Source organism: Calonectris borealis, chromosome 25 (genome assembly GCF_964195595.1).
Source record: "Calonectris borealis chromosome 25, bCalBor7.hap1.2, whole genome shotgun sequence".
Taxonomy (NCBI): domain Eukaryota; kingdom Metazoa; phylum Chordata; class Aves; order Procellariiformes; family Procellariidae; genus Calonectris; species Calonectris borealis.
In genome coordinates, this window is record NC_134336.1 from 4,495,627 (window position 1) to 4,522,600 (window position 26,974).

A 26,974-nucleotide genomic window follows, 5' to 3' on the forward strand; every position below is an offset into this window, starting at 1 on the left:
GGCGCAGGGCTCGCACCGCGGGCCGGGCCGGGAGCCGCTCCCGGGGGGCTCCAGCCTCCCGGCAGCCCCCGCCGGCCCTGGGGTGCCCAAAGGCACCGGGCGCCTTTGGGAATGTGGCGGCAGATGCCTGCAGCACCCGGGGATCGCGCTCAGGACTGTGACCGCGCACCCTGCGGAGCATCGCTGCGTGCGGCCACACGTGAACGCAGCCGCTTCAGAGCGAGTTCCGATCGCCGGGGTGTGACTCCTCATTACAAAGCGCAGAATAACGCTTTTCAGCCAATTGCGCTCCCCCGGTGGGTGTCGTCCCCCCCCTCTTTCCCTTTTTCTTCGCTTTTTGATTTCCCCGACCCCACAGCCGGCGGGGCCGTGCCGCCTCTGCCCGGCGCTCCCGGCTCGGGGCTGCGGAGCCTCCCTCCCCGAGCAGCCGCAGAGGTCGCTTCTGAGCAGCACGAAAAGGGTTGTTTTTTATTTATTTTCCCCCACTAAGGCTCTCAGTCCCTCATGGCCGGAGTGGAAGAGCACGTTTAAATCCTGAACTCGGATTTCCCACGTGGTGTCTCGTTGAGCTGCTGTCACGGCCACGCCGCGCACTCCCTTGCGCAGGGCGAAGGCGCTTCTCTCTTGCCTGCGCTGAGGACACGGAAGGTGATTAACATTTTTAATCAAGCGGTATTTTCAGGACACCGCACTAAAAACCAAACTTGTGCGAAAAGCCGGCTCTCCTCATCAGCAGGCTCTTGCTTTTTGAATCCACCACCAAGTGTACAGATAACGAGGGGATTAAAGTTCTGCTCCACCTTTCGCGGCTGGCTGTTTAAGTGATCGATATTTGTCAGCGGTTTGAGGGTTAATTCAGACAAGTTTCTGAGTCTGTACACATGCGAAGAGCATGTGTGGTTTTGGTGTGAAGAATTAGCAGTGTGTACTGGGAGACAAAACCGATTGTTTATGTGAATATAGAATATATTGGATTTGCATATAAGCATTAAATCTAGGGGGGAGAGCTTTTTTTTCGTTGTCTTCACCCCATTCAGAGATCATGGTCATAATGCACGGTGTTTCAACACTCACTGGGGAGAAAGGGAAACGGAGGGGAGTACCCAAAGTTGCATCTGGTCTTCAGACCTCGCTGTAATCTCTAAGGGAAGGTGTCCCCTACCTTTAATTACTTAGTTTAAACAGACCTAGAGCACGCCTCATCTTCAAGGCCTTTTTCCTGATGTCTCTAGGAGGCACCCTTCTTCGAGCGAGGAGATAAAATCTTGGCAAAAAGAGCACCGAAGGATGTGAACCCCTCGGAAAATTCCACTTCCTGCACAGCAATGCCTGTCCTTGGGTCTCTGCTCATTCCCATGCACTTAACGAGGGATTTCTGCCTCGGGCTACCACGCCAACTTTCTCAATAAATGCCGTGCTGCAGAGAATACCCGAGCTCGCTGCTTTTGCAGTTAATCTCAGCTCAGCACGATCGCTCTCTCCTCTCTGCCTACTTCCCTCCATTTTATTTCTCCGCTGCTTTTTCTCTTCAGAAGACTCCAACTCTCCCTCTCCCGCTGAACTTGCCGGGAACAAAAGGCTCCGTTCCAGATCCAGCCCGCAGTTGCCGTGAGAAACTTCCTCCAAGCGCTGTCTGTCGCTCTGCTCTCCCTCCCTCGCTCCCTCCCTGCCTCGGTAAAATGGCAGTGCGAGAGCTTCATCAAAAGGGTGAAAAAACCTTCCTTCTCGGCGCCTGCCTCTCCCGCAGCAAACCCCCCCGGCCCCAGTCGTGACGCCTGAACTCAAACTTCTCTAAAAATACACTTTAGGAGGGCAGAATTTCACGGGAGTGAATTTTTTTTTTTTTTACACTCCACTGAAAAGAGCAGCCGAGGGTGGGAGAACCAGAGAGGGACGGCTCGCTGGGAGCCCGTGGCTTTCTGTGTGCAGACGAACCCGCTCTGATTTCACCTCCCTGCACGGCATTGCCGGTTCCAAGTACTTGAAACAGAATAATAGTTTTGCTTCACTGGGAAAATCCAGGCCCAGAGTTGAGGGCTTTCTCTTTTCGCAGCTTTAAAAGCCTTTTTTTAACTCTTCCGAGTGGGGGTTGCAGTGTAACGCGGTTGCTCTGCGAGCCCACCCGACGGGTCCCAAATCTGGTGGGATTCAGTGGGAAATTAGACGGTTGGCTCCTGATCCAGTGCAGGGGTTTTTAGAAACTCCGGTCCGCGTTTTGTTTGATTTTTTTTGCCTTTTTTTTTTTTTTAAGTAGATTTACTCTTCCTTCTCCGAGCGCTCAGCACCGGAGCGCTGGTGTCCGAGGGCGGCTGTGGAGCCCGGTGTGCACACCGGCGTGTGTAACATAAATGCGGTTTGCTTTTTCCCTGCACTTTATTCTTGTTTTCCTCCCCGAGTTGTCCCCTTTCCGAACATCTCCCAATTCTCTCTGGAATTGTTAAATTCCAGCTCCGGCCTTATTTTCATTGACGGGTGAGAGCTGCTCTCCTCGATTTAGCCCCGAATCCGCACACATGTGCCCCAAACCTCGCTCCTGTTCCGCTTTTACCACGCCGGGGATGGCTTAGGTGGGAGATGGAGGAGGGCGTGGGGCAGCGGACTCGCGTGACAGCAGCCCCGGCGGCCCCGAGCCCCGCCGCTGCCTCCCCGGGGGGCTCCACTCCGCGTCCCTTCCTCTCCGCGAACTCCGCTTCGCCTTTTGCTCCTCCCAGCCCGGGCTGCTAACTAAAATAATGCATTTCCTCGAGTCAGGCCGAGTCCCCGCTCCTCTCTTCACACGCATCCGAAGTTTTGCAGCTCCCTGTCAAATGTCAGCACCAGCGCGGCTGAGGCGGGGGCTCGGCCCCTTCCCCGTGTCACCTTCGGTGCTTACTCGGGTGGGAAGCAGCAAAATGCCGTGTACGATCCGCTCCTGCCTTTGAGCCGTGCTGCTGCGTTCGGCGAGCTGACAGAGTTGCCTTCTGCTGAAACTCCACTTCAGCTGGCAGGGCAGAGCTCTCTCGCTGCCCCTGTGCCATTGTGTCAGCGCTGGAGAAGGGGGGTCATACAATATCTTGACTTTTGTTTAAGAGGATAAATAAGCATTGTCTCGCACAATGCCCAGCTCATCAGCCACTCGCAGCAGACAAATAATTCAAATAATATTAATCTTAGTGGTTATGAAGCTGCAACCAGAGCGCTTAACCTAGATATGAGAGTGGCTAAAATACTGGAAGGCATGGGCTAGGCAAATACAAACATATTTACAGGAAATGTAATTTTCTTTAGCAAAACTACTCTCATATAAGCGGAGGTACAGTAGATAACCTTTCCTTACTCCATTCCATATTTTGCAGCGTGCTCTATGAATTATAATAGATGGGTCTCTTGTTCTTGGGTCCAGTCTGCATATCTCAGCATACTGTGCCTCTCAGTAAAATGGAAGAGCATCCTTCTTCACCCAACTATATTAATTGCTTCTCAGCTTGTTTCATTCTAGCTTAGTTGCGCTAGTTAATACTTTATTATAGAAACTCTACCCAATTCCTGAAGTAATAATCCAGTCCACGTTTGTAGCGAGTTGAAAGGCTGGGGATAATGATAACTTGTGTGTGTGCGAGCGTGAGGGAGCGTGGCTGACTTTAGTCCGGTTTCCATGTCAACGATTCAGTCCATATTTGCCATCACACAGTTGGCAGAGCCTTTTTTTTTGGGGGGGGGGTGGGGGGGGGACACTACTCCTGTTTCTAGTACTCTAATCTAGACCAGGTTTCCTAAACCGCCTTAGTGTTGGGTTAAATGGCATGGCCACCTTCATGAAGGAGACTTCCACTCAGGAGGAGCCAGCCTAGTGGCGGTGGCCCGCAGTGGCATGTGAGAGGCCGAGCTGGTCCCCCAGCCTATCTGAGCAGCCAGGGGCTGAGCCTGTGGTGGAAGAAAGCGTGCTCAGCGCTTGGGGAGACGGGGAAGGGACGACTGCTGCATGCTACTTAGCAGGGATCACTCAGGCTGAGGAAAGAGTGTTGATGCGTTGCAATGAAAAGTCTCGTCCGGTTCTGTGGAGCTGGAAGGATGGTAGTTACAACACGGGATGACATGACTGGCGGGAGGAAATGTTGTTAAGAACTGTACTGTCATCTGCTTCCCAAACCCCATAGTTGGAATTTCATCGAATGCCTTAGTATTTAGTAAAGTGCCAGGGCCTCATTGATGAGGCATATTCCAAAATCTGCTTCAGCTTTCACAAACATTTGGTAAAGTGAGTGTCTCCTTATTGTGTGGGTGGCTGGGGAATCCAGTCTGCTTTTCACATTACAATCAACACCAGGTTTCATAGTCTGCCATAGTGCTCTTTGAAGAAGATTCCAAAAGACTGACACATGTAGAGAGGTTGCGAGCATGGGGTCTTTATCTGGGTGCACCTGAGCTGCAACCTAAGCTCCTGAATTGTAGTCGTTAAACTTTTGGTGGTGCTCAGTTAGATGGCGGGGCTTTGCTTCCTGAAGTAGACTGGAGCTTTGGAGCTGGGGAGATGGTTGCTCGAGATGGTTCTGGGATTAAATGGCAGAATTCTCTCCAGTTTGTTTTTTTTTTTAAGTTTAGCGTAAATAAAACATCTGAAGAAGAGTATTTTGGTGCTGTGGTGCACTATAGCCCACCATAGACATTAATAAAGCTACTGGGCCTCACTTGTGAGAGCCTAGCCTGATGTGTTGAAGGAGTTTTTTCCTCTGCTTCTTTGTGTTTCTAGAACCCAGGGTTTGATCAAATAAGAGAGGCTCCTCTGAAGAGAGCATGTGGATCAACTTTTTGTTCTAGCATGTTCCACAGTTTTCAAACTCTTCTGAAGAAGAGTATCTTGGCCGTTTTGCAGCTCTGTGGTCCACACAGATATCACTAAAGCCACAGAGCCTCCCGTGTGAGATTCTAGCACTGTACTGGGGCTCCAACCTTCATGAGGGCCTTTGATTACTATCACAATACCGATGTCATAATTTATTACCCTTTTCTTTCTGGTAGTTTATTTACAGCTGTGGAGAAAGACCGACTGACCAATTTGCTGAGATGGAATCTGCTCCGCGTTGCACAGTCAGCTGTAAAGACTGTAAAATGGCAAAGCTGTCTTTGTTCGGGAGCCTGCGGGGCAGTTTATTGCTCTGGAATACATTTAAAATTTTGCTATTTATTGCCCTATCCCACCTCCCCTCCCACTTTCCAGCTTTGGAATAAACCCCTTTGTTCCACCACCTGCATTCTAAACGATGGTTTAGAATTATATTATATTATAAGTTTTATAATGAGTGTGAGGGTTGAGTTGACAGCAGTAGACACCAAAATCTTCATTTCATCCATAACAGGCATACAGCGCCGGCAGTGATTTAGTCCTTCTACGCATTGCCTTGCCTCTTGCTCTGGACTCAGGTTTCCCGCTGTCATCAGTGTTGTTAAAATGGGATTTCTTGTGGTGTGTCCCGTTGATTGTCAGACTCAGGCCGAGCCCTGTGCTTTTTTCATCATACAGCTGGTAACAGGGGTTACTTCTGCCCCATTTTTTGTTTTGAGGTGATGTTCTAAAATGGCAGTCTCAGACCTCAGAAGCATCTTTTGAGACTCCACCCATTGTTTTCTGATGTTTTCTCGCTCCTTAAAGTTGTATTTACTTAAACTTCACTTTTCCAAATATTTCCATATTCCAGAGGAGACACCTGCCTGGATTCAGTACATGGGACCCAGACCTAAACTGTACCACGACCGCCATGTTTACTAGGCAAATGTGTACTAATTTCTAAGAGCTTGGCTTTTGTAATCCGAACAACTCATCTTCTTGTATCTCCCACACTCTGCTGCAGACCCGTACCATTTGAAGTAAAATACGCAACTACAGAACCTGCTGGCATAGGACAGGCCGTGTCCAGGACGGAGTTCCAGGTACGTTTCTCTCCTCCCTCCTCCTGCTCTGGGAAAGGCCGTGGGGATGGAGGAGGTGGGAGTCTGGGTCTGAAACGTTTGCAGAAGAGCGTGGCCTAATTCTCAGTTCACCTCTTGACAGCTGGGGAGCTTCAGCACTGCGTTACCCTTTGCGATTGCTAGAGCATCCTGTCCCATTGCTCAACGTGTTGTGTCTAGACACGTTCAGGTGGTTTTGGTTCTCCCCATCCAGCTGCCCCGAGGGAGTTCCTGGTTCAGTGCCCACTGCCGTCGCTTTGGCAGGAGCGGCAACCGGACTTTCTTGGATGTCCGTGTGTGCAGTTATAGTTCTGGCACGCCGCCAACGCCTTTTCCAGAGGGACACAACCAGCGGAGAGGAAATGACAACCGCTAAGAGTTTGCAAAGGCTAATTCTAAATGGAATTTCTAGGGACAAAGAAGAGGCGCTTCGTTAACCCACGGGCCATCTCCCGGCCGAAACCCCAGAGCCGGCGGCCTGGCAACGCGGCCCTGCGCCCTCGCCGCTCTCCCGGAGGACTCCCGCTGGACGACTCGCTGCCCTGGGAAGCGCCCCGGCGAGGTAAGGGAGGCCGCCCCCGAGCGGGGCCGGGCCGCTGCCCCCCTGCCCCAGCGCCGCCAGCTCCCCCGCCGTTCGCTCGGGTTCCCAGCCCCGGGCCGCTGCCCCCCCTGCCCGAGCCGCGGGGCTCGGCGGCCGGGCTCGGCTCCGCGGATCCGCTGCGGGTTTTGCGGGCGGCAGCCTCCGCCGCGCCGAGCCGCCAGCGGCCGGGGCCGGCCCGCTCCTCCTTTGTGACGGGGGGGAGGCTCCCGTCCGGGCCGCGCTCCGCTCCGCTCCGGGTTTGGCAGGCGGCCGCGGCGCTGGGTAAAATGGCAGTGCTGAGCCTCGTGTCGGAGTGAGCCCCACTCGGCGGACCAGAGTCGGGAGCTGCCGCGCGGCTCGCCCAGCCCGGCCCCGCCGCCGCTCGGCCCGGCTCCGGGGACGGCGCCCGCCCGCCCGCCGTGTCCCCCCTCCCTCCCTCCCGCCTCTCCCGCACCGGGAGCCCCGTCCCGGGTCCCCCCCTCCTCCTCCTTCCCCCCCACTCCCTCCTCCTCCCCTTTCTCCGCCGGCTGCAACCGAGGAGGTACAGCGGGGCCAGGCCCCGGGAAGCCCAGCCCAGCGGAGCCCTCCCCGCCTCGCCAACCAGGCCGGGGGGGAATGAGCCCCCGCTGCCCTGAAGAGCCCGCCGCCGCCTGAGCGGGGAGCAGCAGAGCAGCGAGGCCTCACGCCGGCCGGCCAGGCAGGGAGCAGCTCGGGGGGACCGGTCCGGGGGGGGGTGGCTGGGTGGGGAGGGGGGGGATCATGGCTGCTCAGGTCGCCCCCGCCGCCGCCAGCAGCCTGGGCGCCCCGGCTCCATCCGAGCTGAAGAAAGCGGAGGCGCAGCAGCGGGATTGTCCCCCGGAGGAGGCGGGGGGTGAGGCGGCGGCGGAGCGCGGCGGCGGCGGCGAGAAGCAGGCGGAGAGCGAGGGCCCCACGGGGAAGGAGCTGCAGGACGGGGCCGAGAGCAACGGAGGGGGCGCAGGGGCCGAGTCCGACCTGAAGAGCTCGAACGGGAACCCGGGCCCCAGGCCCGCCGCTGCCGCCGCCACCCTGAACAATAACCTCCCGGAGCCGCCCGGTGGCGGCGGCAGCAGCGACGGGGTGGGGGCGCCGCAGCAGCAGCAGCCGCCGCAGCAGCCTCCCCCTTCCCACCCGGCCGCCTTGCCCCCGCCAGCCTACGGCTTCGGGCAGCCCTACGGCCGGGGCGCCCAGGCTGCTGCCGCCGCCGCCGCTGCGGCCGCCGCCGCTGCCTTCCACCAACATGGCGGACAACAAAGCCCTGGCATGGCAGCGCTGCAGAGCGGGGGCCTGGAGCAGTCCTACCCGGGGCCGGCGGGAGCCCCCGCGGGGCCGCCCCCTCCCCAGAACTCGCACGGCGGCGCCGAGCACGGCTTCCCCAACCACCAGTACAACTCCTACTATGCGGCCGGGGCCGGGCGCAGCGCCGGCTCCTACCCGCCTCCCCCCCAGGCCTACGCCCTGAGCTCCCCCCGGGGCAGCGCGCAGAGCTCCGCTCCGGCGGCCGCCGGCGCCAAGTCCCCCGCCGCCGCCGCCGCCGCCTTCCAGCAGCAGCGCTTCGGGGTCATGGGGCCCTCGGCCGCCGGCGGCGCAGGAGGAGGGGGCGCCACCCCGCAGCCCACGGCCACCCCCACCCTCAACCAGCTCCTCACCTCCCCCAGCTCCGCCCGCGGCTACCAGGGGTACCCCGGGGGCGACTATAGCGGCGGGCCGCAGGACGGGGGAGCCGCCGCCAAGGGCCCGGCCGCAGCGGAGATGGTCTCGCAGTACGGCGGGGGCAACAGCCAGGGCTGGGCCGCGGCGTCCGGCGGGGCCCCGCCGAGGAGCCACCACGCGCCCATGAGCCCCGGGAGCAGCGGCGGCGGCGGCGGAGGACAGTCCCTCGGCAGGAGCCAGCAGGTAACGGCGGGGCCGCGTGGGGCGGGCGGGCGGCGCGCCGGGGGGGGACGGGACCGGAGCGGGACGGGACCGGGCCGGGGGCGGCGGGGGTGAGGGGCCCGGGGGGGGGTGGGGGGGGGTGACGGCGCCTCTCCCGCGGGTTCCCCCCGCCGGGCCGGCGCTGCCGGGGAGCTGCCATTGTCTGTGCCTGCTCGCTCGCTCTAAAATGGCTGCCTCGCCGCCTTCCCTTCCTCCCTCCCCAGCCTTTGTGCGAGGCTCCCGGCGAGCGGCCGCCGTCCTCCCCGCGGGCCCGGCCCGCCCCGGGGGCTCCGGTTGGGGAGCAGGTCGGCCGCCCCCGGCGGAGGGCGGCGAGGGGCAGGCGAGGCCGGGCGCGGGGGGCCAGGGCTGCGGGCGGGCCCGCCCGGGCCAACGCGTGGCCCCGGCAGCGCCGCCGCCATCCGCGCCGCCGCCCCGGCCCCGCCGCCCGGCTCCCCTCGGCGAACCCGCCGGACCCCGCCCCGGGGGGCCCGCGCCCCTCGGCGGGGACCGGCGAGGTCCGCCCGGGCGGCCGCGGCTCGGCCGGGCCGGTCGGGGCCATCTTCCCCATCGGGCGGCCCGTCGGGCCGTCGGCCGGGGCCTGCGGCTGGGAGCGCTGGTAAACAGCTCGGCGATGGGAGCAGTGAGTGCAGATCGCTTTGGTTTGGGATTTGAATTATGGAGGTAAAATCCTTCTGTCAAAGCCAGGAGACAGTTGGTCTTAGGTTGACATCCTATCTGTGATCTGATTGGCTCCCCATCTCCTGCTCTTGGCCATTTATAATTGCCTCTGATGTAATGGTACAACAATCCTGATGAGCTCATAAACTTTTACACTCGGCTTTTCTGCCAGCCCCGGACCCACGGCAGCCCTGCCGCTCCGCTCGCTGCCTCCTCGTCCCCCCTCGCCGGAACCGGCCGTGACCTTGAGGCGTTTGGGTGGCAGTCCCGCATCGGCGGGAGCGGAGCCCCAGACAGCCTGCCCTTGTTGCATTGTGCCTGAAACAAAAGAGGAGGCGATGGCATTTTGTTTGTACCTTGGGTTTATTTTGCTTGCGATGTTTTATGCAGCCTGGAATAGAGTCTGTGTTGTCGGAACAGTGGCAGGGCTGCTCTGCACAATGGGCTTGCTGTTTATTTTGGTTATGTGACTTTCCCTTTGGTATAAATGATTTCTTTGATGGATCTGAGGATGCGTTTGTTCCTGGCTAATTTTGGCCCTTTTCAAAACTGGGGCTGTTTGGATTCTTTATTAGATGGAGAAGAGGGGGTTTCTGGGGTATGTTACAGCCTTAAGAAGGAAAAAAAACAAACAACAAAACAATCAAAACCAAACTTGTGGCTGAAGCACCAAAAATGGTGAATTATCAGTTTACATTCAGTTGAGCTTTAATATAGGAAGGCCTGAGCCTCTAGCTGTATGTCTTAGGGCGCATTTTGACTTTGAGTGAGCGCTGATGTGCCTCCTTACCCCCCATAAATAAAGGGACACGTTACAGGCATTCAGGTGCTGCTTGTGGTCAGGCTCAGCAGTGTCACGACTCTTTGCTTTTCAGAGGAGTGCAAATAGGAAAAACGAACCTGAGGATTAAATTCATTGTTGTATGTGTAGAATTACCTGTTTGCTGGAAATCTGGATGCAGAGGAGAAAGCAGTACAGCGTAAGCATCAGACATTTTAGATTCAGGGAAAAGAGGTGCTGGTATCTCATATCTGGAAAGCTTGATTAAAACCAGGTTACTTTCTGTGTTTAGACATGCATCTCCGAGGCCTGTGGTGGCCTCGTGCAGGACTGACAGACTTCCCTTTTCATTCTGTGTACTTTGCTCTAACTTCAGGCCCTGGATCGGAGACATTTGACACCGCGCAGTGTGACATGCAGCCTCCAGAGCTTCCCTTCTTGCTCAGTACTTCTCTTGTGTCGATCTGAAAACTGCTTAATTTTTGTTCCTTGATTACCGAAGGCAACGTCTCCTTCAGCGTCTTGAATTACTTAATTGTCTTTTCTGTCAGATTGAAATAGTGCTCTCTAAGAGAGTGGGTCTTATCTCTGCTGTGGTCATCAAACTGTCCAGCGGTCACTGGTAGCGAGTATTCGATTATCCTCAGTGAAGATTTCAGCTCCTCAGGAATATGTTCATATATACCTGCAATACGTTCGGACAAATGTCACGGACGCGAGGGTGTTTTCTTGAAGGTACTTTTTGTATCCTGAAAAATTTCAATTTAGATAAAATGTGTGCTAAAATATGGTGTCAGATTGAACTTTTCAAGCAGGTATTTTACAATAGCACATATGTGACAGAAGTGTACTTCTGTCAGTATTCTGATATGAATTTGTAAAAGAAGCTTATTTTGTCTTGGAAAATGAATTTAACTTGATTCCACGAGCTGCTGATATATAGTGTATTAATAATAGCTGAGGAACTAGTCCTATAAACTGGAATTATTAATGAATAGTTGTTCTGAGAATTAGTTGAACTTTAGGTAGTACAAATAGCGTATATAAAAAGTAAACCAACAACCCCCCCCATCCCGAAAAAACAAACAACCGCCCCCAAAACCTTTTTGTGCCAAGGATTATTGGCCTCAAACTGACAATTCCTTTTTTTTCTGCTGGAAAAAGAAAAGAACAGACTTATCTAGCATGATGAAAAAAGCTTCCACATGTCATCTGTGCTGCCCACAAGAAATGGTTGATTAATAATAATACTCCAGTCCTAAATTACAGCCTCCTTTCACTGTGTACTCTGTTAAATTCCCTAGATTGGGAGAATTTAAAGCTTTGTGTCTTCTCTTTGTCTTGTACAGCGATGAACAGAGTGGGAGTGGGTACTTACCACCTAACTTCTGAGAAACTCTGGCAGAGCAAGAGGAGAATGTAACTCATCCGACCAAACACCAGAAAGAGAAGCATCTCTTGGTGCAGGCTTGGAGGAGATGATGTGGGAAGAGCGTGGGGTTCCTCCGCTCGGGAATCCTTGGGATAGTAAACCTGAGGTTTTGGGGATGGGAAGCAGGACTATGCAGAAAAGAGAAGTGCCTTTAATTCTTTTTAGGATTTATGAACGATGCCATAGTTTCATCACATTGCTCATCAAGAAAGGCAAGGTAATTTTGGGCGTGAAAGTTGTTTCGGTGGAATATTTCCTGTGATAAAAGGAGAGTATAGTCACTTGCACAGAGGTAGGCTCCAGTCTGTAGCCCTCTCGGACACGTTTGCTCGCTGGCTGGTCCCAGGAAGATGGTGCTGAGCGGGAGCCCCTGTGAAGGCAGGCGTTGCTCCGCGTTTGTCGGGACTGCGATAGAGGACTTTGCGTTTTTTTTTTCTGATTGAGCTTTATAGCTGGGAAATGTGGAGTAGGATCAAGAGATCAGAATGGCTATTTTACGGTGTGTGGGATGAGAAATCTGTGGTTTTTCTGTGGGAATGACTTGTAAGAAACCAGGCCAGGGATCTTAGTTTTCAAGTTTTCCAGCTCTATCATGTATTTGTTTCCATCCCCCTTCCCCTCGGAGCATGTAGCAGTTCTTAATAATACGCTGGCTTTCCCAGCGTCTTGGGATTTAAGGGAAACTGCTTGAGAGAAAGGACTTCCCTCTCTTTAATAGACGGGCATTTCTTGTGGTACACACTTTCGCTACAACAGTCGCCGTCTCCTGTAACGGGAGATGTCTTTGGATCGCATTAAACATTGACGTGTTGGATAACCTTCCCATAGATGCATGGACGTCTCTAGGCCTCTGTTGTAAATTCAGTGAAGGCAGTTTAAAAATCGTATGTTAATAAAAAAATGCTTTCGGGCCTGTTGCCATACAATAGCTATTTTTTGTTGACTTAGATCTCAACTTTAGTAGCAAGCGAGGCATGAAAAAATGTTGTTGAAAATATGTTTCTTAAACTAAATTGGCACCAAATGGCTTTGCGCTGCCAATGAGCTGCGATATCTTGGAATCGGAAATTGAGACCTGGCTCCTGTTGGCTTGTGTCGCAGGGTTTTTCCTTGCTTAGCATTGTAACGTTGGGAGCCCTGGAATTGCTCGCGAGGTGTAGCGTGCACGAGATCTTTCCAAGAAAAGGAGAGTGGTACATCTTCTTTTTCTGGGGTAGGGTTTGCCTCCGAATGAGTGATTTTAGGCCTTGTCGGTTTTAGAAAAAGTAGGAAAATCGTGCTAGTTTAATTTTGTTGTTAAGATCTAGCTAATTCTGGTTCGGACACTGAAGGTTTTGCTGGCTTATCTTTTTGAATAGTCTGCACTAGTCTGAGGTAAACTAGGGTTGCCTGATTCTCTTAAAATCTCTTGTTTTCTGGCATACCATCTCCTTGATGCTCGGTTTCGAGGTGACCAGTGTTTCCAGGCAGGATATGTGTAGGATACGGGACAGGAAACCCCAATTCTGACTCTGGAGCTTTTTTCCCCTGCCTTTATCACCACCAGTTTACTGGGAAACCTGGGACAAACCACAGGCTTGTTCTGTAGTTTTTTTTCCTTGGTGAAATGGGGTTAGCAAGGCTTGCCTACCTGCCTTTTACAAAGTATAAATGAAACGCTCTGTCAATCCTTATTTATTATCTGGGCTAGGGGAGGGTTTCTACATACGGTGTCTCTTGTAATCATCTTGGTTGCAAGACAGAAATGTGATTTCTGGAAGGTTGTATGTTTGACTTCCGGGGCTTTTTTTTTTTTTTTGGCTAGAATACTGACTGGTTTCCTAAAACTAACTGTCCAGTTTAATTCTTTTTACCTGCTACAACTTCTGTTTCCTGAAGCGACTGTTCAGCAAACAGGCAGAGCCTCTTCCCTGTTCTTAAATAATGCTAGGAACTGGGGTTGGGGGAAGCATGAGAATCAAATGTTCTGTTACATAGCTGTGTATTACTGTTCTCGTAACCTTGGTACATTCGTAATACTTTGTTTTTTGCGGTAGTCTCATTTGAGAACATTGGTCAATGAATACTATGTTTCAGAAGTATTACACGAGACCCTGTTAAAGGTCTTACATGAAGACCGTATTAAAAAACCCAGCAGCTTTCCTTCAGAGAGAAACTAATGTCTAAAATTAGGCTAAATAGTGCAGCTGTTTGTTTTATCAGTTACCTCGTATGAGGTAACTCATTTTTTTCTTCCTTTTCCACCATTTTTCTTCCTACTCAAATGAACACCACCAACTTGGAAATCCAGTTTTTACCCTATGAATCTGAATCTGTGATCTCGGTAATTAAAATATTAGAGGAGAAAGATGCCCTTTCCAGTTTTTACTCTGTGTATTTGAAATTCTTTGTCTAGTCAGTTTGATTTCTTTTTTGAATTGCAACTCCTGTGTGATGGATTGCTCTGGGGAAAAGCTCATCAGCATGCCATTGCCCAATTCCTGCCAAGAATGTTTGAAACTCTCAAATAGCAGCAGCAGCAAAGCAGAAACCGGAGGCAGGCAAGTGTAATTGGGGGGGGGCGGGAATGAAAAAGATAAGCTTGTCAGTATTTAGCATTGCTGTTACGGCTGCTTGCCTTTTCTTCTGGAAGGGTCTTTAAACCATCGGCAAGGATGCAAAATAATCTCTCCCCTTTTGTTCTGGTGGAAAAAATAAAGGAAGCATTTTTCCTGGGAGAATATGTTTTTGAGGAGAAGTCCTGCAAAAGTTTTTCTGTCATGTGCTGATTTCAAGAAGTTCAACCTTTAATTTATCTGGAGGTTATGCTTGTGCAGTGGTAAAACTATACTGGATGTCCGTTAGCCAAAGCCATAAATCTCCAGCTAGAAGTGAATGACAGGTGGGATTGGAGGAAAAAAAAGCAGTTTTCTTTGGCACGCTGGGCAAAAACTGACGTGCGTTCTGTCTGGGTCCCTGCTGTCCGCCTGTTCCCGGATGACATGAGAGGAGTTCATGCCTTTTTGTTTTTCGTTTTAGTGGCTGGAAAAGCAGAGAAGTTGATCACCTGAAGAGAGACCGTGTGTACTTTCTGTGGGCTCAGGAAGACCATGCTGTGTTTATAAATCGATTCCAGTAAAATTCCAATCATAAATTTAACGTTGTCCTTGCTGTATTGAGTCTATGCTTATCATTCTTAAGGCTGAAATTCTGTAGAAACTAGGTTTCAGGCAGTCTTTTGCCCTGGTACGTGGAGGAGGAATGCGAGGTCTTAAGTTCTTACAATGACTGTTTTTCAGCGGAAGCAGCTGAGATGCTGATGTGGGAACTTGCCAAGGTGAGGCACTAGGGCTGGGACAGGGTGGAGAGTGGAATATAGGTCTTCTGAGTCTCATCCTGTGCTGCAAGTGTGAGACCATCTTTCCACTCTAGTATGTGGGTTCAGCTGAATGTGTTGTTAAGACCCTTTTAATGGAGTTCTGCGCTTAAAGAAGCGGCACCCTCGGAGGCTTGTAGAACGAAAGAAGCAGGGCTGGAACAGGAGGAGCTGCTTCTCTCAGGACTGAGCTCATGTACATATTTTACCAGTTCCTGTAGTGTCTTAATCAGATGATAATATGTATTAACATATGGATGAGGGAGGGGTTCCCATTTCTTACTCCTCTTCTATGCACCTGCACTCCCAGTGTTGTAACTCAGCAGTTCAGTCGTGCAACTTGAGCATTTTTGAGTTTTTTTGGACAACATTGAGAAGGGCATCTCCAGGTTTGCCACGGTGTTCTGTCTGGAGTATTTCTCAGTTTAAGTGACAGCTCAGTAAGTATTTATACAATGTAGGCATGAGCTTTCTGTAGTGAAATATAAAGGATGCTACATAATGATAGGTAAACTTAATAAAAGCTACTCAGAATTTCCCAGCAAATAATTTTTTTGCTTTATATATTTAGAGTAAAATGATAACTGTAGCTAGAATCTAATTTCTAATCATGTTCTTTTTTATTTTTTTGGGAGAAAAAAGGGACAGAAATGGGTAGGAGCAAATAAAAAAGGGGATCGGTTCATTCTGTAAACACTCACGGTAAAGAAGGGAGGGTGAGAGGGTGGACACACAGAGAGAGAGAGAGAGAGTGTTAATTCCTATGAAATTCCCGTGAAAAATCAGTTTGTGTAAATAACTCTGAAAAAGCTACTGCTCCATTGCAGTTATTGGCATTTCATGCGATAACCAGCATGTCATTATTTCCTTAAGTTAACTGTAGTGATTGAAACTCTTTCAAGGACAAATTCAATTGCTACTAACTTTTTGTTTTCTTTTTTTCCTCTTTTCTTCAATTTGAGTAACTTCTCTTCCTCCTGGTTAATTAATACTATGCCTAGATTCCCAAGAAGCTGCAAGGTATACACGAGGAATAGTTTTTAAAGAAGCTGTGGGAGACCCTGACACAGCCAGTATTCCCTCTGCATGGAGCAGACCCCTGCTCGTGCCTGCTGTGGGCTTGCCCTGTGTTTTGGGGGTGTGTTTGGCTGTGTGGCGACCCAGAGGGGACCGAAGAACACTTTTACGTTTTTGGTGGGATGTGATGGCGATGTCCTGGATTGTGACTGGGAGCAGGGAGCGTTTCGTGGTCACCGATGTCAGACCGTGGCCTAAGGTAGCCATGACTTTCCACCCTGAGAGATTCTGTGACTCTTCTCATGGAGAAATTCTTGAAGTTCGGAGGACTCTGGAATTTCCCCTGGGGAGAATTACTGGGTTAAACAAGTAGTTTCCCCCTCTCCTCCACTCACTTGTGAAATTTCATTCAGGTTTGACTAAGAGAAACCCTGAAAATTACCATTTCCCTTCTGATGTCAGCACCGTTCTGGCACCCTGCCTGTGAATAACTGAACAGGAATGTTTTAAAACCTGCGCTTAGGCTACAGCTGCAGCTACACCTCCAGACGCCGTGGTGGGAGACCCGCTCTGCCCCGGCCAGAGCTGAGATTTGGGATACGTTCAGACCGGTGCATAACACGGCCAGCTGAAATTGTCGACAGTAGGTTTGTACTTTCTTAGCACTATTAGTGTCCAGAGCAGAGTGAATACGGTCTGAGAAGCAGAAGGCACAGAAGAGGGAGGGTACCTGCTCTGAAAATGGCCATTCTGTTTTGGGTTTGGAGCACTGAATTTGATATTTTTGGTGAGTTGAACGTGCAGCGTAGTCTTTGCTGCCTGCAAAATCTTGCTGTTGGTTCGCTGCCTGTGTTGTGTTTGTAGGTGACTCTATTTTCCTCGTTGAACAGAGGTCTGCATCTGAATTCGAAAGGTCATCTAGCCTGCTGTCCTGCTTCAGGGCAGGATCAGCTATGCCTGAGAACAGGGCAGACAGTGACGAACGCGATGGAGTTTCAGTGCTTTGGTAGCCTTAGCATTGGACATTAGGAAAAAGAATCCAACTCAAATCATCTTAATTGAGTATCTGTTGTTGTCCTCGTCTCTTTAGGTGTGGAGAACAGAGGCAAAAGTGTATGGTAACCTGCTTTTAAATGTGTAGCTTTCTGCCCATCCCCTGTTTCCTTGAGATAAGCTTGCTAGTTAAATTGCAAAATGTCTCCCTTTACTTCCAGATTACTGTGCTTGCTGGGGATTGCGTTGAAGGGATTGTACTCTCCTGCTTTGCCACCTGAACTTCTTCCAGGACCCCGGAGCTGACCGGGCTTACTCTGTACTTCTCTGTATGGGATCCTTCCTGTAGGCTTGTTTGGAGTTTTGTACTTCATAACAGTCTGATGATGGATTTAAAGTCCAAATGACTGTAGGACTATGCACCCTGTACAAGTTTAGGAGGAGAATCTGGTATTCATTAACTGTATGTAAATAATTAAACCAGTGCCAGACTAGAGGTGGTCTTCCCTCAGACATACTCCTTGTGAAATGGCTTGAAGAAGAGTTCTTACCTCTGTGCAGAAGATACATTGAAACGGTAGAAGTGCTGGAATTAGTTAATTTTTTTTTTTTTTTTAATTAAATTTCTCTGACTTTGGAGGTGGCATTGCTAATCAAGGAAAAGGCTTCCCATTCAAGGCCAGTTTACTGAGCGTGATCATGTGTTCCCAGAAACTGCCTTTTTGTTGTGCTGCGGCTGCACGTGTTGTGTCGGTGGTCTAAGGAGTACTGGAGTCCCGCCCTTTGTGCTGGGGTAGCTGTGTGGGTGGGGGGTTTATTTTTTTTATTAAAAAAAAACAAACCCAAACTCATTTGCTTACTGTTGCACAAGGGGCTTGTGGTAACTGTAGTGCTTCGGATCTCCTGGAAAGGATTCAGGGCAGCTGCTGCATATAGCAGATTTGAACATTTATTTTTTTTAAATTGTGTGTGGATAATTGGACAGTATTGTGATAGGAAGCATTTAAGTATCAAAGTATCTCCTAGTCTTTCAGTTTATCGTGATATACCAGCGAGGCTAGTATGAGCAGTTCTCCACGTCTCGGAAGCCTTTCCTTGCCTCCGTACCCTGCAGCTCAGTGCACGGGAAATCTTCGGAGTAGGTGCTCAAAGCCGTATCTCTCAAAGTCAAGGTTAATGCTATAACTACTATTTTCTCTTTGGGCATGGGGTTACACCTGGAACATTTTTTTTTGGTTTTACGAAAAATCATCTCGCTGGAAATGTCGTTTCTAGCTGCCTGTGGGCAGAACGTGGCTCCCCTGGAATAGGGCATGTTAGCGGGGAAGGGGTTTTCAGGTGATGAGCGTGCTAATCCTGGATGAGGGTTCATAACAGAAATGGCATAAAAAGCACTCTTATTCAGCTCATGCTCTGGAGAAGCAAAATGCCTGGCTGTCTACTATCTACTCTTGGGTGTGCAGAAGAGACCGACAGACCTATCCCAAATTCTCCTACCTGCCTGTACTTTAAAGATATTTCTAAAGCGCCTTCTCTGGCCTTCCTGTTTGGTTCATAAGGCATGACAGCGTTGCAAAAGCTTGTTTCCACGTTAATTGTGATTGATTACTTTGCAATCTAGGACAAGATTTCCTTTGAAAAGCTATATGCTGATTTGGTGTCAGGAATTAAAATCAGATGAAGTGATTAGCGTTCTGTGAAATATCCCAGAGCAATTGAGTGCTCCTCAGCTTTCAACTGTGTTTTGGCCCTTAACCCTTGCCTCCCTTCTCCTTCTCTGGAGCAAGGTGCTAAATCCGTTGCCGCATGCTCACGCGAATAACTCATTAGGCATATTGTATCAGGAGATCGTGGTGTAATTTGCTGCTGAGCTTCAGAGTGTGGATTTACGGGCTTTAATGATGAATGCAGAGTGTGTTGAAAGTGCACCGTGTCAAGGCAGCAGTGATATTTGTACTGAATGGTGAACGTGTGTTAAGGTTGGCTTTAAATCTGGTCACTCTGTAAATGGCAATAAACTCTTCAGAGTTGTCGCTGCTGTCAAGGTACAGTCATGTCTCATCTTCCTTTTCTCATATGAGTTGTGTTACAGTTTCTTGTTATACCTGTTCCTGAAACCAGTGAAGACTTTGCAGCGTTGGCTGTTCCTCCTCCCCCCATGGCATTGGCACAGTTAGGAATTTTTGTATCTTCTCACCAGCTGCCAGCACACGCTCCTTTCAACTTGCTAAGCAACTCCCCACGTTGTTCATTTTGCTTTAAAAGAAAGCTGGATTTTTCTGGACGGAAATGGAATAAAAGCCCAAGAACAGAAGCAAGCGTGAGGCAGTGGACCCAGGCCTCAAAAATCACTATAACTAAGGGCTGGTGGGCTTTTTTTTTTTTTTTTAAAATTATTATTTTTAAATAACAATGACCTTGTGTCACTGTGGGGTTGGGATTCATGTTGGGCTTGCCAAGTGTAACGAACCTGAATCACGACAGTGTTGGCTTGATGAAGGCTCTAGTAGCGTGTCTTCCCTGCTGCCTGAGAGCTGGCTTGGCTGCAGCTCTGAGTTTCTTGCCTACGTAGTCTTTTCATCTCCCCCAACCTCCTCTCCTCTTACCGACGCAGGCATGACAGCAGCTCTGCTTTCTGGATGCAAATAGATCATTTGGGTATAAATACTGGAGATTGGTTGTTGCTTGCTATGAAGTTACTGAGTGCATCCTTGGTAAATGCAGATGGTAACTTGTCATTACTGCAATTTTAAATATTTTTGGTTCCATGGAACCGAAGTGGAGTCTTGAAGGCTGAATTTTAAGGCTAAAATAAGAGAAGGCTCAATAAAATCCACAAAAATAGCACCCAAATTTGTCAGCTGCTGTAATGAGACGGGAAATAACTTTTCTTCTTCCTATTAGCAAAACAAAGCTTTGTTACCTTATACCGTGTTGGATATAAAATATTGCGGCGGGGTCAGGAGGGACGGACAGGGTTTAAGGTGTACTAAGTTGCTTCCCAATGAGGTGACACTAGGGCTAATGCCAGCGCAATACAAAATGTGCTGCAAATGTCAGCTGCTACCCTGCAACTGAGGTATGTTTGAGATGCTCCTGAAGTAATTAGCAGGTCATTACCCCAGGCTCCTGGCTGGGATAAGGGTGTACTTTTGGGCAGTTACAGCTGGCTGGTCCGCGTTACCCCATCGCAAAGCAGAGGTGATGTCCACCGCTGAACTGCGAGTTTGAATTCAAGGTCTGGGAGGCGAGGGTGATGGAGCATGGAGTTTTGTGCTTGCTTAAACTGAGATTGCCTGTCTCTTCTGCAGATTCATTCCAAAACTCAGGTTTCTTGGATTATTTTGATCGTCCTTTATATTGCATTGTACATGCTTTTAAATAAATTCAGTTATTCTGCAGAAGCAAGGGAGAGCCTGTGTAATGCTGAAACGTGGCTTGGAGGAACTACAGGCCCTGACATGCAGCTCTTATTAAAGCAGGCAGCTGCTCTGGACAAGATGGAGCTCTGCATGCTGAGATGAGGTAGCCTCTGACAGCTGTACCTCTCTCTTACGATGAGCGTGGCTGCGTCCTCCTCCATCTTAGTGTTGTGTGTGGTGGGAGAGTTAGGACCGTGGAGACCTGTGGTGTTTCAGAGCCCTGACCTGATCCTGAGATGCTTCTCAGGTGTGCCCGTACGAGCCTGACATGGTGAGAGGTCATGGGAATTTGCCTGTCCAGTTGAGTCTGTTCAGCCACCATTTATTCTGGTGTAAAATGAGAACAAATTTGCAAAGTGATGAGAAATTCAAATACAGATTGAGCTTTCAGACAGACGCAAGTGGGTAGAAACCTGCAATGCTGCATTTTACGGATGAAGAGCTAGCAAGAAATTGTTTTTAGAAAGCTAGGAGGCTATGCTGGAGGTGCTTTATCAACTCTTAAATGTGTCCCGGGACCCATCGGATTTCTGTGTGGAAGGGGCTTTTAATGAATTACTGAAACTAACTTTGTTCTGGAAAGTAAACTCCACTGAGCCTCTTGCATTGGGTCTTCCTTCAGGCCTAAAGTTTTGGAAAACATCCACGGTGTTCAGTAGCAAAAGATATCTGTCCATGAGATCAGTATTGCTTGTTTGAAAGGAAACGGGGGTTATGGGGAATTAGCTGGATGACTGAAGTTTGCCACAGGTCACAGTTATCTGAATTTGCGGGGCTTCTGGAGCCCTTTCAGGTTTTCAATGGTGCTTAGTGCAAATATTTTGCATGTTGCTAGCGATCTGGAACAGCTGCTCTCTTACTGATCGAAATTAGATCACTTAAGTAGTGGTGACACTTAGAATAATTTTGCTCTTCCATCCTAGCCCTTCCTCCTCTTGTTTTTGTATGGCTTGCTCTTGGCCCAGTCCCATTTCTGTGGTACAGCATGAGCTTGCTTGCTCCTTCTAGTGTGTAAGTAGGCCTGGAACGAAATGCTGTAATGAGACATTTAACTGTCTTTTTGTTGACTTGCCTCCAGTTCATTAGAGCAGACGTAGGAGGTTGGCTAAACTTAAAGCCTGATTTAATATTCAGGAAGGAAGTTTCTTTCCACCTTAAAAGGAACACCACCTCATTACAACTATCACATGTTCCTTGGGATCATCTCCCATGGAGCTGAGATGCGGCTTTCTTTACATCTTGGTGTTGCTTAGATTTTGGGAGGAGTCAGCAGCGGCACTTTGGCAATCTTGGGGCGAGTTGGCCGAATAGTGTGTTTCTAAAGTGAGTTGAAGTCTGAGAGTGAGGGGATAGCTAGTTACCCTATTATTTGGCTAGAAGGAAATTATATTTTCCTGCTTAAATATAAGTTGAAATTATTGGAGATGTTAGAGATCGCACTGCCCGTCTAAATAGCAAACTACATAATCTGACTCCAACTCCCTGTGAAATGTCTGAAAATTTCACTAGTCTCCAGCTGTTGCAAAAGAATCATAATCCTTTGTTAATTTTCACGGCATTTAATGTGGTAAATAGTGTTTGTCAGAGTCTCCTGCCATGTTAAAACCACCACGTAGGTAGCTGTCAGCTCCGGCTTCCACTTCAGTGTCTGATAAAGAAGGAACCGATTGCCCACCGGGCTGGGCTGGGTTGTCAGGTAGGGACAACGTGTGTCGTCCAGCCTGCCGCAGAGAGCGAGAGTGAGCCGTGCCACCGGCAGGCTCAGCCTGGCCTTGGGCTGTTCTCTTCCCCACCGTTCAGAGCCCCTGCAAAGGCCTTACGTGACGGTATCTTGAAACAACGTGGATGTTTAGTCGCGTCATCGGTGTCGTGCTGGCAAAAAAGAGATGGAGGGAGAGGGAAGTGAATCCTCTGGTTGTTGCCTGATTTGCAGGTGGTAGGAGATCCCTTGTGCTGTTCCCACAAGGATGTGCACCGAGCCTGCACAGGAGAGGTGTCCGTGAGGAACCTGCCGTCGTGTCGCTTGTGCATCTCGGGATCAGGTCAGGGTACTGCATGAGCCTGGCTGTGGGCAAGGTTCACCTGGTGCTAACTTTGCATAAAAACAAAGCGGTGTTTCCCCCTTCTCCTGGGTGTTTACAGCGTAAATCTTAGTTCAGGTAAGATTTTTTTACTTTTCACAAGTCCAGAAAAATGTCCTGTTAACGTGAGCATGCACGTGCCTTTGAGTAGATCCTGAAGATTGCAGAAAACCAGTTGTGTGTTGTCTTTGGATATGATAGTGGTTGAAGTACCATATCGAGGGTCCTGAGAGATACCCAAATAACATGGTGTGATAAGCAGTGTGGCCCTGTGTCAGAGAGAACAACTGACTGAAGAAAGGAACTGAAATACAGAGTCTCGATAAGCTGGATTTGTTGAATTCGTTAAGGAGGGCTTAAAGTCGGGCTGGGAAGGAAAGATGAGATCAACAAATGCACTTTGTTTAAAACACAGGCAGGCTTGGCACCTTCCCGCCCTCCACCTTTTAAAAAAAACAGAAAAAGCCCAGAACCCTGCTTGTACTTGGGCACGAACTCTACTCCTGTTGGGTTATTTCCAGTGAGGGTTTGAGGTGGGACTCTCGTTTCACTTCCCCACCAGATCACCTTCTTCTGATTGACTTCTTTCAGGAATAAAATGTTGCATAATGATACATCCTGTAAGCAAAACTCTGGTCAGTTTTAATCAATTTGAAGAGTATTAGTAAGAGTGGTGCTTAGGAAAGTCCTCCGAGATGTGTGGACCAGCCTCTTGCTGAGAAATGTTAATAGGGTAATTACTGAATTATGTTTAGCCAGGAAGATATAGTTCACAGTATAGCTGCTTGGAGAAAACTTATTCATCCTTTTTCCACTGGTAAAACTTAGCATCCTGGTTTTACAGAAAATCTCCCCAAAGGAACTGGTGTAATAAATGTACAATCAAGGAAAGGAACAATGTTTAACAGGGCTGATTTTAAGTTTACAGGAGCTCCAAATAACTCTTGGTTAGAAGCAGGTGACCGAAGTAATTTAGAAAATGTCCCGTTTTCCTTTTGTGTGTAGCGTTAGCTTATTCTGAGGTCTGTGTGTTAGCAGAAGACTAGAGGAATAGAAAGTGTCTTTGGTCAAACTCTGGCCTACTGGGAAAAGTCAGAAGAAAAACCAGGCTCCCTCTAGTTGCAGAACTGAAACCATTGAGCAGAGGTCAGTTATCCAAACACTTCGGCCACCAATAATTTAATCTGCATTGGCCATTGATGATGAGATGATAATGATACATTGCCTCTCGGTTATGTATTAAAATCTAAGATTCTAGGATTTGTGGGAGCGAGATGGGAAGTTTTATTTTTCTGTAGCTTACATAAAAACTGATTTTTCATGCAAGTTTCCAAAGGGTGAGTGTTTGTGAAGACTCCTGAAACCAATCCTGTACTATATTCCAAAAGTCAGATTTTGGTACCCCAAGCTTATGGATGCGAGGCAGAGCAACCCAGCCTGCTTCATTACTGCAGCGAGGTGTAGGAGGTTGGGGGAGGACAATGCGTAGGGAACTTCGAAGCAGAGCTAACCGTCACTGAAGGGCAGACATGGGCCGTTTGTTTGCTGTTGGTGGCCTGATATTTGCAGGAGTCGTACTGCCTCGCAGAAGCGTTGGCTTTGGTCTCCTATGGAGGGGGTTGTTTCCCAAAGTGGTGGGTGCTGCTCTGGAGGGGCAAGGAAAGTAACTGATGGGTGCTGAGCAGTGCCGGCGCAGGCTTGGCGTGTTGTCCTGCTTGCACTGAGGGACTGGAGGAAGTTGGTGGATTTCTCAAGTTTAAAAAAGGGAGGGGAAAAGAAAAAAAGGAAGTACGCATTTCTATGATGACGTTCTCAGTAAAACACGCTTGTCGTTTAAACTGCCCTGGTGAGACACTTGACACACATCAGTGCAGTGTTTACTGTGGGGTTTTCTAGGTGTTTTGTCTTTTGGGGGCATCTTCATCTACAGGATGGATTTTTCTTTTTATCTTAACTTTAATTTCCCTTTAGCCTCTTCCATCTCTCTTTAAAAGCAGACCACCGTAGGAAGAGAGGCAACGAAGTATGACCCAGTGCGCTGGCCCTTCAGAAGGCTATAAAAGGCAGCAAGTTCAGGCTGGGATATTGACCTTAGCACAGCCAGCTGCACCTTAAATAGATCAGATGGAAGTGTTCCTCACTGGAGGATGGAACCATGTTTGCTCATGAATGAGGACTGTTGTTAGTTTATGCTCGTTTCTCAGCTTGAACTCTCTAGACTGGCTGTGGAGGAATTGGAGTCACTTGTGCGTGGAGTTTCAGGAGATACGGGCGGGCATGAAAGTGTCTGAAGTGCAAACTTGAGGCATGAGAGTGACCTGCGGCTGAAAGTAGGGTTTGCTGAAGCATCTTGCGTTGCCCGTTGCATGTCATTGTGTTCTCCCCTCCCCGTTAGTTCTGTTTTCTCAGTGACGTCATGGCGTTGCCGTGGTTGGATGATGTCGCAAGGGAGTAACTGTCTGCTTGCGTCAGTCTTTCAGCTGGTGTGCGTCGTCACAGCCTGGCTGGTTTTGGTGGGTCTGCAAGGCTTCGTGCCAGCTTGGGGCAATCCATTCCGTGCATTTCACGCTTGTTCACGAGTACCATCACACCAGGCGCAGGCATCATCACACCTAACGTAGCTTAACACTGGTGAGTATGCGGAAAATTGGGTTTGTCTTGATCAAGGCACTAGTGCCTTGATGCTGCAGACAGCATAACTCTCATAGTCCCCTTTGAACTTGAAAGTATGGCAAAGGTTTAGTTTAGGGGGAGAGCTTAGAGGTGGGAGGTCAAATCCTTCGTCCCTGGAGGCACTGTGGATGCGGGGTGTTAATGGTGTTGAACGTTGGGACCTCCAAGACCTTATCCAGCCTTGGTGTCTCACGGCAGCCTGAGCTCTTGGTAGCTCCAGAGGATGTGGAAGGTACTAGAAATGGCAAGGGTCAGTGCAGCCTCTCCACTTCGATTAGGGTTGCTTTTTAGAAACATTAATGCTCAGTTGATAAAGACTTTTGGCAGCCTTGCGATCAAGATAAAATATTTTTCCTGAGTGATTCTCCATTTGCCCTGACTCTCATGTAGAGGTTCCCCTGCCTGCCTTGGCATGGGTGGCGTTTCTCAACAGGCTGGAAGGCCCTGGAAAATGGGCAAGGAAAGCTGCTGATGTTGACCCCAGGTCTTTTCCATGAGCCACAATCAGCCTGTTAAGCTGATTTTCTGCTTTGTACAGCTTGTTGATTTTGATAGAAATGGCACAGAAAGGTTGGGGGGGGAGCATGAGTGGTTTTATTTTCTTGCCTGGTTTCAATGGCTCAATCCAATATGACCATGATCCCAGCTGACTAATTCTTAGGGAAAATGATTGCCCTTTCCCAGCATTGTCCATCTCTAATACAATTCTTATAGCCGACATGACAGCCTGCTTTGTAACTTCACTGGTTGCAGAGATTGCTTACCCTTGCCTTTGGGTAACGAGGGCTTGGAGACGCGAGGAAAGAGCATGTTCTTCTACCGAGACCTAATTTCTCCACTTCAGTAAGATCCCATCCGGATTCAGCCTCGGGGAGGTGAGCGGTTCGTTCTCTGAGCCTGCGGCACGGTGTTAACCAGGGCGGGTGCTGGTCAGCATCTTCTCAGCTTGGCGACTTCCAGGCCTCCGGGGTTTGGTGGTCCCCGTCCTCCGGCCAGCCTGACGATGGTAGGGGAGCAGCTGCCGCCTCTCGCTGAATTCGCAGGGCCCCGTCGGGCTTGTCTTTGTAGCGGCGCTCAGCAGCCAAACAATAGTTTGTGCTCGTGGGGCCATGTGGCGAGTCACGTGCGCGGTGCTGTTTCTGCCGGGGTCCTTGCCCATCTGTTCTCGGCTCTTTCTGGGTTATCAGGCGCGGGTCCAAGTCCTCGCAGGCAGCCAGCTCCATGGCCAGAGATTACGAGCACTAACCTTCCTGGCAGGAGTGGTGTGGCTTTGCTTTTATGCAGATTAGCCATGTGCTTCTCACTTCAAGGCGTTCCACAGGAAAAGGCGTTTCCTGTGTTTGGTTCTCGGTGGGCGGCTCCGGCGCGTTGTACCGGCCGGGGCCGAGCCTGTACGCGTCGAGCGGGCTTGGGAGAGGGATTACGGCGTGCTGCCCCCCCTTCCCCTTCCACCTCCACTGCTACGTCACCACAACACAACCACACGCGCGCTCATACTGTTGGTGTCATTCATTCAGTGCCAAGATTGCTTTAAAAAATTCCCTTGGCCCCAGTTCAAACAGGAGTACAGCTGGGATGTGTTAGATTTTAGGCAGTCTGCCCTCAATTTGAGATGAGTTATAAATAGCAGTGCCGACTTCCTTAACTACCACTCTCCGAGGTAAAATGCAGGTTAATTACTGTGGGAATCAATTAGGGCTTCTCTCGGTTAAACAGCCAGTAATGCTTTTTATTATTTTTTATCACAAAAAACGGACAACAAATCTGGTCAGGAAAAGATCTCAAATCCAAGGTGAGAGCTTAGGGCCTTTTTTTTTTTTTTTGGCCTTTTTATTTTTTTGGGGGCGGCTGAGGAAACCAGTTGTGGCCAGTAGCCACGTTTGCCAGTAATTGAGTGATGTTGATTTGAAACTGGAGAGTTCTGTGAATGACTCTCCTTTCTTTTCTTCCTCTGGCATAACAAAATACAAATATGTAATAAGGTAATCAGGGAAAGTCAAAATTGCATTTTTCTGTACAGCTGCGGAAGGTTTGGCTCTTGCTTCCGAAGTGGGATTTGCCTCTTCCCTTTACTCATTTTCCTGCTGGGACCATTAAACAAGTCC

The 26,974-nt window shown here is 49.8% G+C and overlaps 1 protein-coding gene and 1 long non-coding RNA gene across 2 annotated transcripts in view; one reads left to right on the plus strand and one right to left on the minus strand.

Moving 5' to 3' along the window:
* Nucleotides 1–2,234: 2,234 nt before the first annotated feature.
* On the minus strand, nucleotides 2,235–8,253 carry LOC142092891 (uncharacterized). Its single transcript, XR_012677228.1, has 2 exons — nucleotides 8,173–8,253; nucleotides 2,235–6,333 (listed from the first exon to the last, which is right to left on the minus strand). It is a non-coding gene; the product is annotated as an uncharacterized LOC142092891 (long non-coding RNA).
* The window catches only part of ARID1A (AT-rich interaction domain 1A), a 61,134-nt gene continuing 41,405 nt past the window's right edge, over nucleotides 7,246–26,974 (plus strand). The window contains exon 1 of the mRNA XM_075173514.1: nucleotides 7,246–8,419. Within this exon, the coding sequence (XP_075029615.1) occupies nucleotides 7,265–8,419 (1,155 nt within the window). The 5' untranslated portion in view covers nucleotides 7,246–7,264. The remainder of the gene's footprint in view (nucleotides 8,420–26,974) is intronic.